The sequence below is a fragment of the Strix aluco genome, chromosome 5 (genome assembly GCF_031877795.1).
Source record: "Strix aluco isolate bStrAlu1 chromosome 5, bStrAlu1.hap1, whole genome shotgun sequence".
In the NCBI taxonomy this organism is placed as follows: Eukaryota; Metazoa; Chordata; class Aves; order Strigiformes; family Strigidae; genus Strix; species Strix aluco.
In genome coordinates this window covers 5,810,936-5,827,577 of record NC_133935.1, presented here as the reverse complement: position 1 = coordinate 5,827,577, position 16,642 = coordinate 5,810,936, and the positions used below count along the sequence as shown (strand labels likewise).

General features: G+C 43.6%; 1 protein-coding gene across 1 annotated transcript in view; it reads right to left on the bottom strand.

Annotated features, from left to right (window-relative positions):
* VWF (von Willebrand factor) overlaps nt 1-16,642 on the bottom strand; it is a 146,861-nt gene that overhangs the window by 99,547 nt on the left and 30,672 nt on the right. The window contains exons 11-16 of the mRNA XM_074825700.1: nt 13,565-13,701; nt 12,022-12,160; nt 11,344-11,444; nt 8,170-8,365; nt 6,955-7,170; nt 387-627 (exon numbers count right to left, since the gene is read on the bottom strand). Of these exons, the coding sequence (XP_074681801.1) occupies nt 387-627; nt 6,955-7,170; nt 8,170-8,365; nt 11,344-11,444; nt 12,022-12,160; nt 13,565-13,701 (1,030 nt within the window). The remainder of the gene's footprint in view (nt 1-386; nt 628-6,954; nt 7,171-8,169; nt 8,366-11,343; nt 11,445-12,021; nt 12,161-13,564; nt 13,702-16,642) is intronic.

Genomic DNA, 16,642 nt, shown 5'->3' with positions numbered 1-16,642 from the left:
CTCAATTTAACAATTAGAAGCGCTTTTTAATATTTGTATCTTTGACAGAGGTAATTAGGCTTTAACATTTCAGAAATGTATCTCAGTACATTAAAGTGACAATTTTAAAGCCTTCAAAGTACCTATTGTCAGTAATTAAAGTCCATTTCAAACTGGCAGGAACTCTTCATGGAACAAGGCTTAGTATTGTTTTCTAAGGTGGCATTTGAAATTATATGGATAGAGATGCAACAGTAAAACTCACCGTTTGGTTTGTTGGAGGCAAAATCTTGCCCTCTTTTAAACTAATTTCAGTGGAGGTATAGGAACTGAAGCAGTTAACCACTCGGACTATCCGTAAATTTGAGTCACACCGTGTAGGGATGAGTTATGAACATTACACTTACCACATGGTGTAATGATCAGAAAAGACATCCTCTGGCTGGAAGATCTCACCATCATAGTAACAAGGGCAGTGGGACTTTGGCACGCACTGCTCGTGTTCATCCAGGTAGTGCCCGGGTGGACAGTAGCATCCTTCCACGCAGAGATCATCACAGTCCTCATCCGGGTAGGACAGAGATCTGCAGGTCTGGTTGCATGGCGTCCCACACTGCTGGTACACTTGGTCTTTAGGACAGGTCATTGCTGTTGAATGATGTACACATCAGGGAGACTGGAATTTCATCCAAAGCCAACTAAAGGAAAAGCTGCCTAAACCAGACTGGGAAACTGGGGATTAAAATGTATTTACTTAATTTACACATCGATGGAGGCCTGTATTATTCTGTCTCTCCTTAACTCTGCAGCACCAGTGAGGCCTAGGGCACTGCTTATATATACAAAAGCAAAACCTTATTATGTGCAGCTCCCAATAAATGTCAGGACTGGATTGCAACCCCTGCAATGGAAATCCATCCACAACATTTCATCCAGAATGAAAAACACGGGCTCTGTCCAACCTCCGTTATTACTTGGATCTACAAGTTAGGAGCATTACAGGTGTCACGTACACATTCACACTTCTCTTCCTTGGCAACTTGGTTAGGCACAATTTGGTCAAAATAAGTAGAAACTTATGTTTCTGCCATGATAAGCAGGTGCTGCAGTAGTTTAAAGCCTCTCATCCCAGCAGCTCTCAGTCATTTCTGTGGAAACAAGTGCAAATAATGAAGTAGTGATGGTGGAGCCAAACCTTGGGTACCAACGATTTTTCACAGAATCATCTCGGTTGGAAAAGACCTTGAAGATCCTCCAGTCCAACCATTAACCTCACACTGACCATTCTCAACTCCACCAGATCCCTCAGCGCTGGGTCAACCCGACTCTTCAACCCCTCCAGGGATGGGGACTCCCCCCCTGCCCTGGGCAGCCCATTCCATCACCCAACAACCCCTTCTGCAAAGAAATACTTCCTAAGAGCCAGTCTGACCCTGCCCTGGCACAGCTTGAGGCCATTCCCTCTTGTCCTGGCGCTTGTTCCTTGGTTCAAGAAACTCATCCCCCCTCTCTGCACCCTCCTTTCAAGGAGTTGTAGAGGGCGATGAGGTCTCCCCTCAGCCTCCTCTTCTCTAGACTAAACAACCCCAGTTCCATCATTTTTTATGATTAATTCATTTTTATAGAGACCTAATTATGGTCTTCGGAGACATTTTGTCTTCTTTGTTTATAAAACTTCTACTTAGTTCTACAGTGCTGATTTTGAGGCAATCTCCTCTGCATACATCAGCATCGGCACTAGATGGCAGCTATGACAACACATTTCAGAAGACTGGAAAACTAGTGTTATCGAGGGCTTTTAAGAGGCCTCCTGATAACCAGGATTTACAAAACCTGTCGTTTGTAGCAGCCTTCCAAAGCAAATGGCCAGAGTCCTAAGGTGATAAGGTAGGATGTTCAGCAGAGCGAGAGAAGCAGCTGCAAATAAAAGTTGGCATATTTGTACTGTGTTAAAACCGAGATCAAGGGCTTACAGAGAAAGCTCTTCCTTTTGTCATCCCTGCAGAATGATTTGATAATCCCTACCCTCTCTTCTGTGAGCACACACCCCTGGGAACTGTAGCAGCAATGGTAGGAAAAGAAAAACTATAGCAAGGCTACAGCCTCACCCAGCTGCTAGTAGGGCTGAACTAACACTGAGGCTAACAAAGCAAGGCCTACATACTAATCAACGTCTAATGCTTACCTTCACAAAATTCTTATGAAATGAAGAATTACTTCTACTTACTGAAGAGAGGCATGGTTGCACCAACATCTCCCCAACTTCTGTTGAGGCACCTGAAGTGCCATACACAGGAGCGTAAGCCCCTAACTTGAGGATCCAGACCAGAGGCAACTAAGGTGACTTGAAGCCTTCTTCAGAGCAAAATTCTCCCAAGTCTGGGACTTGTGCCGAAACTATTTAACGTACATTTCAAAACACAGCCTAAGAAATTTATGGGTGCTCGTCAACACAGTAGTCACAGTAAATATCTCCTAACTCTGAAACAAGTAGATGATAGATTCACTCACAGTTATAGGAGTCTTTGGCAGCTATTCACAGAACAGTGCTTCTAATTTACATAAACACAATCTTTGCAGTAAATCTTGCAGTAAAATACTGAACAGGCACAGCCCAGGGCTGAGAACCATTTTAAGAGTAACTTTCACCACTAAAGGCATATGCAAACAGGACAACCACAAAGCCTCAGCCAAAACTATGATTTGCTACACAGGAACCTCTAGAAACAGGGAACTGGTTTGGCAGATTTCAGGCAGCTACACCAGTTTACTAGTTTCAAGATTCAATAAGGACAGGATAACTGACCCCAGCATCCTGCCCTACTTTCTAGTCAGTGGTAACACTCCCTATCCACAGAGACAACTTTGTAGTGGATCCCTTTCTTTGCTAAATCATTGAAACTCATCTTATCTGTCCATGCACTTCCTAAGATTTTAGAAACACCCCCCATTTTTCCATTTATCCTACCCATCACCTCCCAGCAACATCTGTTTTTAACAGCAAAAAGGCAAGACAACTGACCTAGGAAGGGACTGTTTGTACACTTTCTAATATACTGCCACTAAAAAAAACCCATCCCATTATTACCAGGAAAATGAGAGGAAAAGGCAAGGTGCATCTACTGTCTATGGATGCCTGTTATAAAACTGAAACAGTTGTGCTCTGAAGCTCAGCCTGTCCCAAGGATAAGATAGGAAGTAGTGGGAAAGCACTGGAAAAATGTGTATCCATCAGACATTTCATCCAACTTCTTGTGGGTGAGTTTTCAATCTGGAGTGAAAGAGACATAAATCCTGCTCAGTTTCTCAGGTAGTACAGGGTGAAAACACAATCTCACCGAGGTCAGGAGCTCTGGGTGAAGATGCACCCTATCAGAATTAAATTTAACACAGCTACTCCACCAGCACCAGCTGCCCTTAATTCCCTACTGACCACTCCAGCACTCCTGGATTTATCCCATACAAATCCACTCACAGAAGCCATGCAAAGACAATAAACTACCCCAGCACCTTCACATTAAGGAAAATAGCAGGCTCATCAACAGGTCCTAAAACCTGAAGAAAGATCTAGGGAGCTGTTGACTGATTGCCCTTTGCTGCAAAATTATATATATATATATATATACACATACACACATACAAGACAATCATAGAATCATTTAGGTTGGAAAAGGCCCTTAAGATCACCAAGTCCAACTGTAAACCTAACACTACCAAGTCCACGATTCAACCATGTCCCTAAGCACCACATCTACACATGTTTCAAATACCTCCACGGATGGTGACTCAACCACTTCCCTGGGCAGCCTGTTCCAATGCTTGAAAACCATTTTGATGAAGAAATTTTTCCTAATATCCAATCTAAGCCTCCCCTGGTGCAACTTAAGGCCATTTCCTCTTGTCCTATCACTTGTTATTTGGCAGAACAGACCGACACCCACATCGCTACAACCTCAGGTAGTTGTAGAGTGATAAAGTCTCCCCTCAGCCTCTTTTTCTCCAGACTAAACAATCCCAGTTCCCTCAGCCACTCTTCACAGGTCTTGTTCTCTAGACCCTTCACCACCTTCATTGTCCTTCTTTGGACGTGCTCCAGCACCTCGATGTCATTCTCGTACTGAGGGGCCCAAAACTGAACACAGTATTTGAGGTGCGGCCTCACCAGTGCTGAGTGCAGAGGGACAATCAGTTCCCTAGTCCTGCTGACCACACTATTTCTGATACAAGCCAGGATGCTACTGGCCACCTGGGCACACTGCTGGCTCATATTCAGCCAGCTGTTGACCAACACACCCAGGTCCTTTCCCACCAGGCAGCTTTCCAGCCACTCTTCCCCAAGATTGCAGCGTTGCTTGGGGTTGTTGTGACCCAAGTGCAGAACCCAGCACTGAGCCTTGTTGAACCTCATACAATTGGCCTTGGCCCATCACTCCAGCCTGTCCAGATCCCTCTGTAGAGCTCTTCTACCCTCAAGCAGGTCAACACTCCCACCCAACTGCGTGTCATCTGTAAACTTACTGAGGGTGCAATTGATTCCCTCATCCAAATCACTGATAAAGATATGAAATAGAACTGAGCCCAATACTGAGCCCTTGGAGAACACCACTTGTGACCGGCCACCAACTGGATTTAACTCCACCCATCACCACTGTTTGGGCCCAGTCATCCAAGCAGTTTTTTACATGCATGTGCAGGACAGACAGCCCTTCACAGTACAGTCTATCTGCTCCTTCCATGCAGCACGAAGGGATTGGCTCTGTTGTTTTTTCATGGTGGGTTGCAAGGGTACAAGTTAGCTCCTAAACAATCAAACTGCAACTGAAATAATTTCAAAGACATGGGAGATGAATGCCCTTATTAGCTTGATACGCAGCAGAAATGCTGTGCTACGCTAATGACTTACCTCCCTGCCGCTTATCCACTTCAAATCAAGCAAACCGGTTCTGTCAAGTCATTTCCCAAGAAACTGAATCTCTGTTGACCAAGGCAGGAGCGGAGCACGTGTTCAGTGCACTGGGCCATCAACACAAATTACGCAACCTGCACATTCACATCTCAAGCCCATTAAAAGAGGGATTGTTCTCCTTCATGTGACAGGAGATGTCTAGGGCATCAGGATTATTTAATGGGGGCTGATGGATCTGCAATCAGGGAAATCGTCACTTTATGAGAGCATAAAGCGCTCTGTAATGCACAGAAAGGAGGAAGCAGCTCTGCACTATTAAAGATTAATTGTGAAAATTGACTTTTTCAATTACAGAAAGAATGATGGTGCATTATCGCTGCTCTTTCTTTCAGCCTCCAGACCTGCACATTTTTAAAAGGATTTTTATTACATTACTGTTCTACTATCTGAACATTTACATAAATTAGGTAAAATATTATGAAACCATACAGCAGTTTAACATAAATTGGTTTTGTTCTCATATGCAGTAAATACTCTCCAGCCTGGAGAAGCTGTAGTCACTGACCTTACAAGTACAGACCCTACTAGGTGGAAGGCCAATGATCTCTCTTTCTCTCTCTCTTTCAGTTTCCACACAGTCAGTTTATAAATGTTTTTCCCACCCCCTGCTTGGGAAGAAGTAGCAGAACAGATCTGGAAGGCTGCCAAGCACACATGCTTTTCCCAAAAATTTTCAATTGTCTTCTTTCCTTAATAGCAAAGTTGCTCAGGAAAATGGAAAAACATCCATTTCACAAATATTTATGGAGATGTTCCATCAAAATTCCATTGCAATGGATTTTTTTCCTACCACATTGACGTAACAGAGAAAGAAAAGAAATAAAAGATGTTGGCTGTTTCTGCTCCAGCTTCTTAGCAGTTTGGCTGTTAATCTTGTACTGAACTGATCTATGTAAAAACATCCTATTCCTTCTGTTACCCCACCTCTGTAAACCAAAACCTGCAGTCTGAATTTTCATTCTATCCTCTTGCAACATCTTCATCTTTTACACTGTAAGCTTTTGAACCAGGGTTGCCGTTTATTACAGGTGGCATCCTGCAAAATATCCTCAAGGGAATTCAAAACTCAACTCTTGCTGACTCTCATAGGAGTTAAATGTCTACACAAAATGTCACAGACAAAGCTCTTTTTTGCCTAGCTCAGTGGTGCCACCCACAGCCTGTTGATCAAGGTTCAGGATCTCATCTTGAACCAGCTGACACATCATACTAGAATTTACAAGGAGAAGGAAAGGAGCTCACATGTGGTTAGAAAAATGATATACACCCTTGAGCTAGTGGGTGAACATGAAATGAGATCTGACATACATCTCAGACCTCTGCACGAATAGGGTGATAATCCAACTGCTAAGAGAGAGAGATGCCAGAGACGTTGTGGGATCTTCATCCTTGGAGGTATTCAAAAGTTGTCCAGACAAGACCCCAGGCAATCTACTGTAAATTAGTCCTGCTATGAGCAAGGGCGGTACCAGAGATTGCCAGAGGTCCCTTCTGATATGAATTTGTCTATACTTGTATGACTCTGTTCTGTGATACCACTTGACTGAGTACCTGCCTTTGTGCTTCCTCCATACCCTCAACTTCAGCTAAAGTCAGCAGTCACTGATGAGATCAGGAGCTGGGAAGCTTGGGCCTTGAAAGAAGGAGGTACAAAAAAGAGTAATTCATACACTGCTACAAATCACTTGGAGATTCCTACCCTGAGATATTCAGAAAGTTTCCACGTGAGTAGCTGAAACTTAAATACAGCTGAAAATGGAAATCCAGCCAAAAGCTCTGCTGAGGTATGTATGTCAGACAACTGCTTCTCTCCCCCAGTGTTAAGCAGTCTCTGTGAACAGTTTTTGCACCCTTCTAGAGTGGAGGAAAAATATACTCACTCATCATTTGCCATAAGAAATATTTGGCACCTTGTAGAAATCATCTCATTCTAGATTTCTCATCTGACATCGCCAAGAAATTCCTTCGAGACAAGGAAACTAAACAGGTTTTAGGAGCCTTTCACTTACAGCAGAAGTCAGGTTGTCTCCACTGGACCAGGATGTTCTTCCTAGCACAGGCTGCTGCGTAATTAGCAATAGCAGAGCACAGACAATCCTTGTCGTTGGAGCAGGAGCAAACGTCAAAGCGGCAGTTCTTCACATAGGGAGTGGGACTGACTTCGTGGTGACAGGGTTCAAATGCAGAAGTCATCAGAACTGAGCAGGAGTCCTCAGCGTACTTGGCTAAAAAGAGAAAAATTATATGCTTGCACTGAATCAATCAGTGGCTTTCAAGAAAAGCTACAAGAGCCACAGTAAGCAGTTTCTTTTTCTTCTGAAAGAAAAAGAAAAAAAAAAAAAAAAACAAAGAAAAAAACACACAGGAGAATAAAATAAGATCAAGTCGGCACAGATAGCATCATAGCTCATAGGTCATGAGCTCCACTAAAAGAATAATGTTTCACTAGTAAAACAAATCAAGGAAAAGCAATGCTTTTATATTCTGTTACCACTATTTCTGGTGCTGTACTTCCTTTTGCAGGGCTTCTGCTGTTTTTTTATATTTTCAGAATTAAACCTTCTAGGCTGCATTACACTCATGAACCACCAGTGCCTGCTCTGATCTACATCCATAAGATTTTCTGGGTGCTTGCTTCTCCCAGAAAACAGAGGTTGCTGTAACACCTGGGACAAGAAAATCACTCTGAGAATTTCTCCCTGTGTCCAAACAGGACAGCCAAGCAGTATGGAGGGAAAGAGGAAAGCTGTCTGTTGGGATGCAGTATAAGAAGGGAGACAAAGGATCAGGAAAAGTGGTTAAGGTGTAAGGACAGAGGGGTGAAGATGACAGGTGTTCTGTCCACCTAGAGGATAAACATAGTATAGTTATCACTTGGAAGAGTAGTTTCAGTGGCACAAGTTTGTGCTGTGGCTGTGATGGTCTGACTGTGGTCCAGACTGAACAGCAGCATGATCCCACATTACTGATTTTTGTTTTCAATTTTCACAAAGCTTAACATTTTCCTTAGGAAGCCTGCATCAATCAGTATCTGTCTCTGAGCTTTTTTGGTTGTTTATTTGTTTTTTTTAATCAGATTACAGCCACCTCACTGGTAATGTAAGCAACACCAGCTTCTTCTCTTTTTCTTTATTTTTCTTTTATTTATTTTTATTTTTTTATTGCTATGTAAAATGGAAGATCACAGTTTACTATATGTGTTAATTTTGGATGGAGTCCAGTACCTAAACGAGGATTGAGATTGCAGGGGTCACTGTCTTGTTTTAACAAGTCTTGACAGTCTGCGTGGAGCTTCCAGGAGTTTCCAAAATCTTCCAGAAGAGCTTCCACCATGCCAGAGGGTGTAAGAAAATCATCCCCTTGGTTACCATTGTAATTTCCACACAGCCCGCACATCCTTTCAGAATAGACTGGAGACACCTAAGGAACACAGCATTAGCCTGGTCATTCTTCAGAATAAGTCACCACTGTATAGCAAGATTTTTTAAAGAATGAACCATACACAATTTAACAACCAAGGAAATGCTCAAATACACATTAAAATACTATAGACACAATTTCATTGTACTATGTTTTTAAACTTCTAATAAAAATACCACTATTAGTAGCAGCAGGAAAATTTTTGCACAGTCCAGTGATAAATTCAGATGGTAACTGAAGGCGACTAAGGTAAAAATGGCTTACTTTCGTGCCTTGAGCAGCACTCTAGTTTAGTCTCCCCCTATTTTTCTTCTTCATTCATATAAATGAGCCGGGCAACAGTGGGGGTTGCATTTTTTTAATATAGTGAGATGAATATATCAGCAGTGGTAATTTGGGAAGAGATACTGCACCTGAAACCATTTCACATTTTAAAAGAAAATTTGAAGATGAAGAAAATTTAAACAGATTGTTTTGTCACAAAACAGAGGCAACGTTGGAGGAGTTATTTCCCTCAACATTAAGGATCATTAATAAAATAAGGAAGAGATTACTACTCCTAAAGCTACGTTACCTCCCATTAGAGCTACAGAAACGTATGATGCACTGAAAGCAGAATTGCAAACAACCCACATAGCAGATGTACTTTTCACCCCGCCTTATTCTTGCTGTAAATCAAGGGACAGCTGAAATGGGACCCTAAACTCTACAGGTAAACAGGGGGAAATCTCCTAAGCAACATCTGCCACACAAAGGCGCCAATATCTTTTATTCTAGTAGGAACTTTCCTTTTCTATTAGAAGTAAAGATCTGGTACATCAGAAGTACTACCAGCTGTCCTCAGGAGCTGACTTGGTGCTTTAATGCTACAGTAGCACTCTGTATGCATTTAATAGAGATTGGCAGGAGTAACCAGTGAAAAAGAACCAAAAAAGCTAGAAAAAAACTTTTTTTGAAGAAAACTGTTCTTCTGTATAACTAAAAACATTCTCCAAAATATAACCTAAAACTACCCTCCCTTTGAACACAGTGGTCAGAGAGTAAATATAGAACATTGAAAGGAACAGCCATGAATTATTAGAGGATACATATGCTTATTACTCCAATGGCCAAGGAAGTTAATTTTTCCACGTACGTTGCAGACGGACAATGACTCATACAAATCCAAATTCTGATGTGTTTTTGAGTGGAAGCTCGAATCACAAATATCAAGTGGTCAGAGAAAGGGGAGCCTTCTTGAGAAACAGAAAGAATTTTTACCAGAAGTCTGGCCAAGGTAATGGAAGTGTATCACTTCCCCCAATTGTCAGAAATACTTGGCAAAGGGTCAGTCTACAAATCCAGCATAAATTAACTCTCCAAAAGCAATTAAAAAGATGCTTTAGATACCCAGTGAGAGAAAGAGCTTGGAGCGGAACTGAATAAATGCAGACAATTGGAGAAACTTCCACTGCTTTTATGGGTAGAGGATCTAGAGCAGAAAATTAGATTTGTTTTAACTGTAAGAAAGAATTTGTCACTCTATATGGGTCTCTGATCTGGCAGAAAAATACTTTGAATACTGAGGAAAGCCAAAACTTCTGAGATGTGCCAAGGGACTGAACTGAATTATCCTCAGCCCCTAAACAACTTCTAGGACCCTTGGAGCATGGAGATACAGAATAGATTGAAACAACACAACAAAACAACCATGGATGCTGTCTAAAGTTATTCTCAACCTTTCTTCTCTGTTGTCTTTTCAACTCTGGTACTCACTTCTGAACTAGCTTTCATGGACATTTACACAGTGCCAGACATGACATTTAAGCCAGATTTTGAGGCAGGCGAGGAGAGTGCAAAAACAACGCCATGGTTCAGAGAGGCAGCGCTCACTGCTCAGTAGAAAACACCAGGAAGACTGGGTTTCTTGGCAAAACTCTTCTCATTGAGCAAAACCACACAGGGCCCAGCTGCAGATCCCCTATTACAAGTGGGGCTCAAGTGCAGGGCTGTGCTTAAGCACCCATCCATGCAAATATGGCAGGAGCACATGGGTCCACAGTCACCCAGCATCATTCAGGAGCACATCACCCTGACTTAGCACCTGTAGCCTGCAGGTCATGACACCAGGAAACAACACTACAGGTGGACTCATGCTCCTGAGGGAGTGAATACACCTTCAGTGACAACACTTGCAGTCCCTGAGACCTATCAATCGAAAGAAAACAGCCTCTTGTATGAGCAAAGAGGGCTACAGATGGCTTAGCTGGTGAAGCTGTGATGGTTTATCGGCTATCAGGAGACTATTCCACAGTAAATAATCTTCGCCTCTTCCCTCAGAGGGTTTTCTGCACTGCAAAACATTCTGCAGCTTATAACACAGACACAAAAAGTGATTTATGTAAAGCATTCTGTTGTTGCAGCTAGACTTCTTTCCTTACAGCTCATTCCTTTTAAACCTCATCTGGGTATTGCTACACTCTGCTGCTGTCTGCAACACAGACAAACCCTAATTGTTAATTAAGGGTGACTTTAAACATTCCTCACAGTAGAAGGAGCATGCAACATATCTTCTATGAGATAATTGATTTTTCCTGGAAATTATGAGTAACTGTGTCCCTGGAGCCATGTTCTTCCCTTATTTTAAGTCATACAAATCCATTGCTTTAGACCAAACAGTCAAAGCAAATGAAAGTAAAAATCCAGTTTGGAGGGTATCTGCTGAACAAAACACAAAACTATTCATGGTTAATAATGGCTGTCACTGCACAAAAAAAGAGAGAAAAAAAAAATACCAAGCTGCTGTAGGATGAAAACATTTGTTTCTGGAATACAAAAGGACCTGTATATCTCTCTGGGGGTAGTCAAAGAGAATGGAATTTCTAACATGCAACACAAAGCAATTTCTCACTTCAGACAAGAAAATCTTTGTACATGTTTGGGTGGGATGAGAGAGGGGGCAAAAAGGCAGAAATAAAACAGATGGAAAGCAAGAATACCTTCACTAGGAGTTCACCATGACCATCCCAGTCAATCTGCAAATCTTCCCCATAGGTAAGGCGAACTGAAGTCCTCACTGTGCGCTGGATACGGAGGGCACCTTAAGACAACCACAAAGTGTCAGTCAGTCAAGCCAGGATGTAGGGTGTTCCACTGCCTGGGACTGCTGTGTCGTGCTGAACAGGCCAGAGTGACTGCTACAGAGCAGGGGGCATGCAGGTCTGCCAAAGCAAGGGGTGCCAGCAGTGCCCACTTCCCAAGCTTGGTGCCTGCTCAGCAGTTTACATCTGCATGAACTTGTCCATAGGCTCTGCTTTCAGACACTCGGAAGCCCTAGAAGAGGATATCTGTGCATTCTGCAAAACCTCAGGCATTAACTGTGACATTTTGCAAGATAACCAGAGGGATTTCAAGCTTCTGGATAAAAAATAATTATAAAAAGCATAGAGCAACAGTGATTTTCAGGATCACATCTCACAAATCCAGGCCAGCTTAACTTTAGAGGAGCTGAGCCAAGATGTGTCAGCTGCATGGAGAGAAGCTGAAATGACAGCTTCTAGAAAAGGCTGCAAGTGCAAATTTGATATTCAGAATACTTTTTGATTGAACTGAGCTAAGGCAGGCCAGAAAACACTAGTAAGGAGGACCCCTTCAGTGGCTGGCCCATGAGAACACACCTTGTAGCAAAGGGATCTGTATGTCTTGCCCATTCAGTGAAATTCCTCCTCCGTGCTTCATTTTAATGAGGCTGTTGTCCATATCCTGGATTCGGACAGAAGCTGAGCGCGTGCACACGGCATCAGGATCATCTGCACACTGCAGAGAAGGGAAAATTTGCCTCAAACCTCAAGCTTTCACTTTACTGGCAACTTAGTCCCAGGCTCCCAGAAAGCATTTCGGCATCTAATTCGGGAGGTGTTAAGTGTCTCGATGGTTTTATGGACCTAGTTTCTGCATCCCGCAAACACCAGGCTGGCAGCCTTTCTTCCATTATCCCTCTAATCACACACCAGGGAGCTAACCACAGCTCCTCATCTGTCTCAGAGCCTGGAAAGCAATCGGCAGGCATTACACCAGACCCCCGGGAGCGGCCCATGCCAGCGACCAGCGTCCATCCCCACCAGCTGCGGCAGGGGCAGGAAGGACACGCTGCCCCGCACGGCCCATTGGCCTGGGAAACAGCTGACGTGGTTCACACTGCCCTAGACTCTTGTGCTATTTATTTTCCCTGGCTGCAGGTTATGCAGATGACGAACAGGGATTGCAGGCCCCCTTGGTCTCCTCCCTGGTTTCGCAAGGGAAGTTTCAGTGGAAACCCGTTCTGCAAGTTCCCAAGCACAAATGACCTCCGAGCTGCATTATCAGAGCTTTCTAACGCAGGTTACAGACGTTGATGGTGCATACAACTAACCGTCACACCCCGTTTCTCCAACGCCTGTGACTTCTCTGTTGCTCGTGTCCTGCAAGGCAGGAGGATACTCCCCTTCACTCCTGTCAATCTCCTGACTCCATCATACCTCTCCCTGTTCCTCTGTCCCTGTCCCTTTTCTTCCTCTCTGCTTGAATCAGTACCCTTTTCAGTCTGCAGGTTAGTTCACCTATTCCCATGTGCAACTGGTCGATTAATTTCACGACCGGTTAACCTCCCCGTGACACTCCCTCCAGGGTCTCCTTCCCTCCCGCACTGGCCTGGCTCCCTTTCCTGCCTCTCTCCAGCTGCCTCTCTCACATCCATCAGCAGAGACAGCGAAGGAAGTCTGGAGCTGATGACCGGCTAGTGAGCAACAGAAATCACCAGCCAATATGACTTTAATGGAAAGCAACCCAAGGTACTACTCTGCCAGCGCACCCTACTCAGTGTCTGAGGAAATGTCTTTTCCCCAGGCATTAGCAAGGCACCGGCCTTCAGGGTGCTTTGCGAGAGGTGCACCCCGTCTGCATTTGTTTGCTCAGCTGGCAAAGAGGCAGCGAGGGCTTGTTCTCCAAATCTCATTACGAATCTCAATCTCCAGGTAGGCTCCTGGGAACAGCAGCAAGGAGAAGCAAAACACTTATTAACTAAGGAGAAAGACTGCATCTGTTGTTTAAACTAATTATTTCATAGGAAAATTACTTCTGTTGGCCTGTGCATCTGCAATTCATATCGTACTCCCACAGCCCTTCCCGCTCTCTCAAGAGCATGTGCAGAGGCCCACAGGCGCCAGCCAAGGCTGCTGTTACCTGCACGGTCTCGATGATCACAGAAAAGGAATTTTCCACGCAGTCCTTGGCAAATAAGTACTGACAAATCCCGCTGAAGGTGAAATACTTGTTGTCAAAGCTTTTGAAATGGGACTGGCCGGTGACAGAGCATTCTCCTGAAAAATGCAGAGAGCCATTAATCACCCCCATGCCAGTTGTGAGCAAAATCCTGCCTGCCCCCTCTATGCCACTGAGGGGGAAGAGCAGCCCAGGGGAGCAGGTTGCACAAGGTCCAAGTTCTCTGCAGACCAGAAAGCACGGGCGAGATGCTTATCTCACTGTTTATTCCTGTAAGTCATTACCAGTAGTAACAGAGGCACTAACAAAATCTGGGAAATATGGTATAAATCGCACTCAAGAGCTGAAATTCATGCCTTAGGGAAAGCCTATATAAGGTTTCAAGTGGAGGGTCATGAGGACGTCAGCAAACGGTTCAGCTCTCTGCCTTGAAGCAGATTTGATTCTTCTGTAGTATACACCTCAGTAGCCCTGGAAATTCAGCATAGTCACTCGAGCTCCCCGCAGGCCAGGTCACACCTAGTACCTAAGCAATGGGTGCTAGCAGCACTAACCATTTTAAACAGCAACCCATGCTCTCTTTTATGTAGGAATTAAGTTTCCCTCTTCATACCACGGGGAAACCAAGGCACAGAAAGTGGAAGTACTAATGCCTAAGACTGGGAGAGCTGGGAAAGACACTCAGGATTAGCCAGTATTAGTCACATACTTCATACACTAGGACATGTTGCCTCTTTACCCCGATGCAGGAGCTTGCAGCGTAAGATACTTTAAAGCCCTTTTTACTTAGCCCAGTGGAGCTGGTTGCAGAATGCAGGTGTTTTTACAGAGTTGAAAAATCAAAATTTGCAACCAGATTTGTTGGACTCTCACTGCTGCTCAGCTCTTCTTCTGCAGAGGTGCCTCGTTCTCAGTCTGTGTGCCACAGTTGTGTCTTGGCAGATTGTGAGCCCCCTCTTTGTCTCTCTACTGGTGTTTTTAGAGCATTACAGTATGGTTTTATGAAGGCAATAGTGTCTGAAAGCCTTCTTCACAATGACCTCCTTGAACACAGCCCCCAAAAAGTGTCAATCCCTTTGTTGGGCAGCCTTGAATACCAATGTTATTCTAACATTAAAGTGAAAAGACATTATCAGAACAAAGACCTAGAAGATAATGTCTGTTGGAGCTCTTCCAAGGGTAGAATTTATGCTGGACTTTACTCTAAACCATTACCTTAATTAACTAGCATAAAGTTAAAAAATAATTCTATAGTTACAACAGCTACATCCAAAGTCCTTACAGAACAATGTGAAAGTCTGGCTTGCCCACCCTTCTACTACAAAAAGAGGCTATTTAAACATATCAATATCTTAAAATATTTTGGTAAGTTGTGGGTTTTCATTTCCAGGAAGGCAGTATTCAGATGCCACAACTGGGATTTAGTATCCTTTTATGCCAGATTCTCTGCAAACACATAGGGAAGCTCCGACTCTACAGAGCTTGCAAAGAAATTCTTTCATATGAGAAGACTCAGAGACAGTCCCACAGCAAACAAGGTCGGCAGAGACCTCCTTGTCCAGAGCAAAATTCAGGTGCTGGGCCTACACTGGAAATCCACTGACAAAGGATGGCGAAAGGTTAAGTGTTACAAGCTGGCAGGTGAACCCCATGAGTTATTCTCTCTTCATTGCCTTTGAATCCCACATAAGTTCTGCCTAATGAACATCAAGTGGAAATTTCCCTCTTCAACATATTATTCAGTGTTAAACATCTTAAACCAGCCTGTGCTAAAGCACAACCTCACAGATCCTGAGGATTCTCAGCCTTACACAACTCTGATTTGCCCTAAGAAAAGTCTAGCACCCACTGAATGTTTGTCATCCCCTGCAGAGTAAGGCGGCTTGGTATTTTCTAGCTCACCCCAGAAATCCTACTTTCTGTTCAATTAAACTTGGACAAAGGTAAAATAAGTGTTGTTATATTCAACTTCAGAGTCAATTAACTGGCTATCAGATGTGGAGAACAGATTTAAAGAAAACTAGGCATAATCCACCATATGCAGTTTGATTTCCAGGGTGTTCTCTGCAATTAGGAACCAAGAGGACAGGTTTGCAGCATGGGGAACTAGGGACTGCCACCCAAGACAAATCCCAGCCCTTTGGCATTGCTCCTGGAAGGGAAATTTCTCCCCTGCAACAAAGTCTCTTCTTATGGGTCCCTCTATCTACTCCATTTGGTGTAATGCATCCCATGAGATGTTCTGAAACCTACTGCCTTCATAATTAATTTAATTATGATATCAGCTTGAGAGCTTCTTGCTAGTGCTAGCCAGCTATTGTTAGTTGGCTGACACAGCACTGCCTTCTGAAGTACTACCTTCAGCTGGGTACCCAGCTTTATCACCAAACTTACAGCTAGGCAATTCATTCCCACAATATAAAAGAAACCTTTCCTGACAAACAGCTTGGTAAAAAAATAATGGAACTACCTTGAGCTTATGTGAGTTTAAGTACATAATCCTTCTGGTTTTAGAAATAATTGTAAAAATAACCAACCAACAACAAAAATATGCTGCAATATTTCAAAATGTTTCCCAGAAAGAGTGGTCAGACAGTGGAATAGGCTGCCCAGGGAGGGGGTGGAGTCACCATCCCTGGGTGTGTTTAAGGGTCGTTTGGATGAGATGTTGAGGGATATACTGTAGGGGAGAACCTTGTAGAGTAGGGCTGATGGTTGGACTCGATGATCCCTTGGGTCTTTTCCAACCTGAATGATTCTGTGATTCTTCAAATAGAGACAAAACAGGACAGGTAACAGTATAAACCTGGCTACTGTTCTTATCAAGGACTGCTACTATGGAGGCTTTGTTGTCCCAGTACAGTTTGTAGATGTTAGCAGGTACATGTACAACAGCTGCACTTATACAACCTTCAGTCTTGCACAAGCTTAGCTGAAAAGGCACAGGACCAGGCTGTCCCCATGTGCCAAAAGACAGCGGGGAAGAAGACCAGCCTGGCGGAACAGAGAGCTTTGGATGGAACTCAGGAAAAAAAGGAG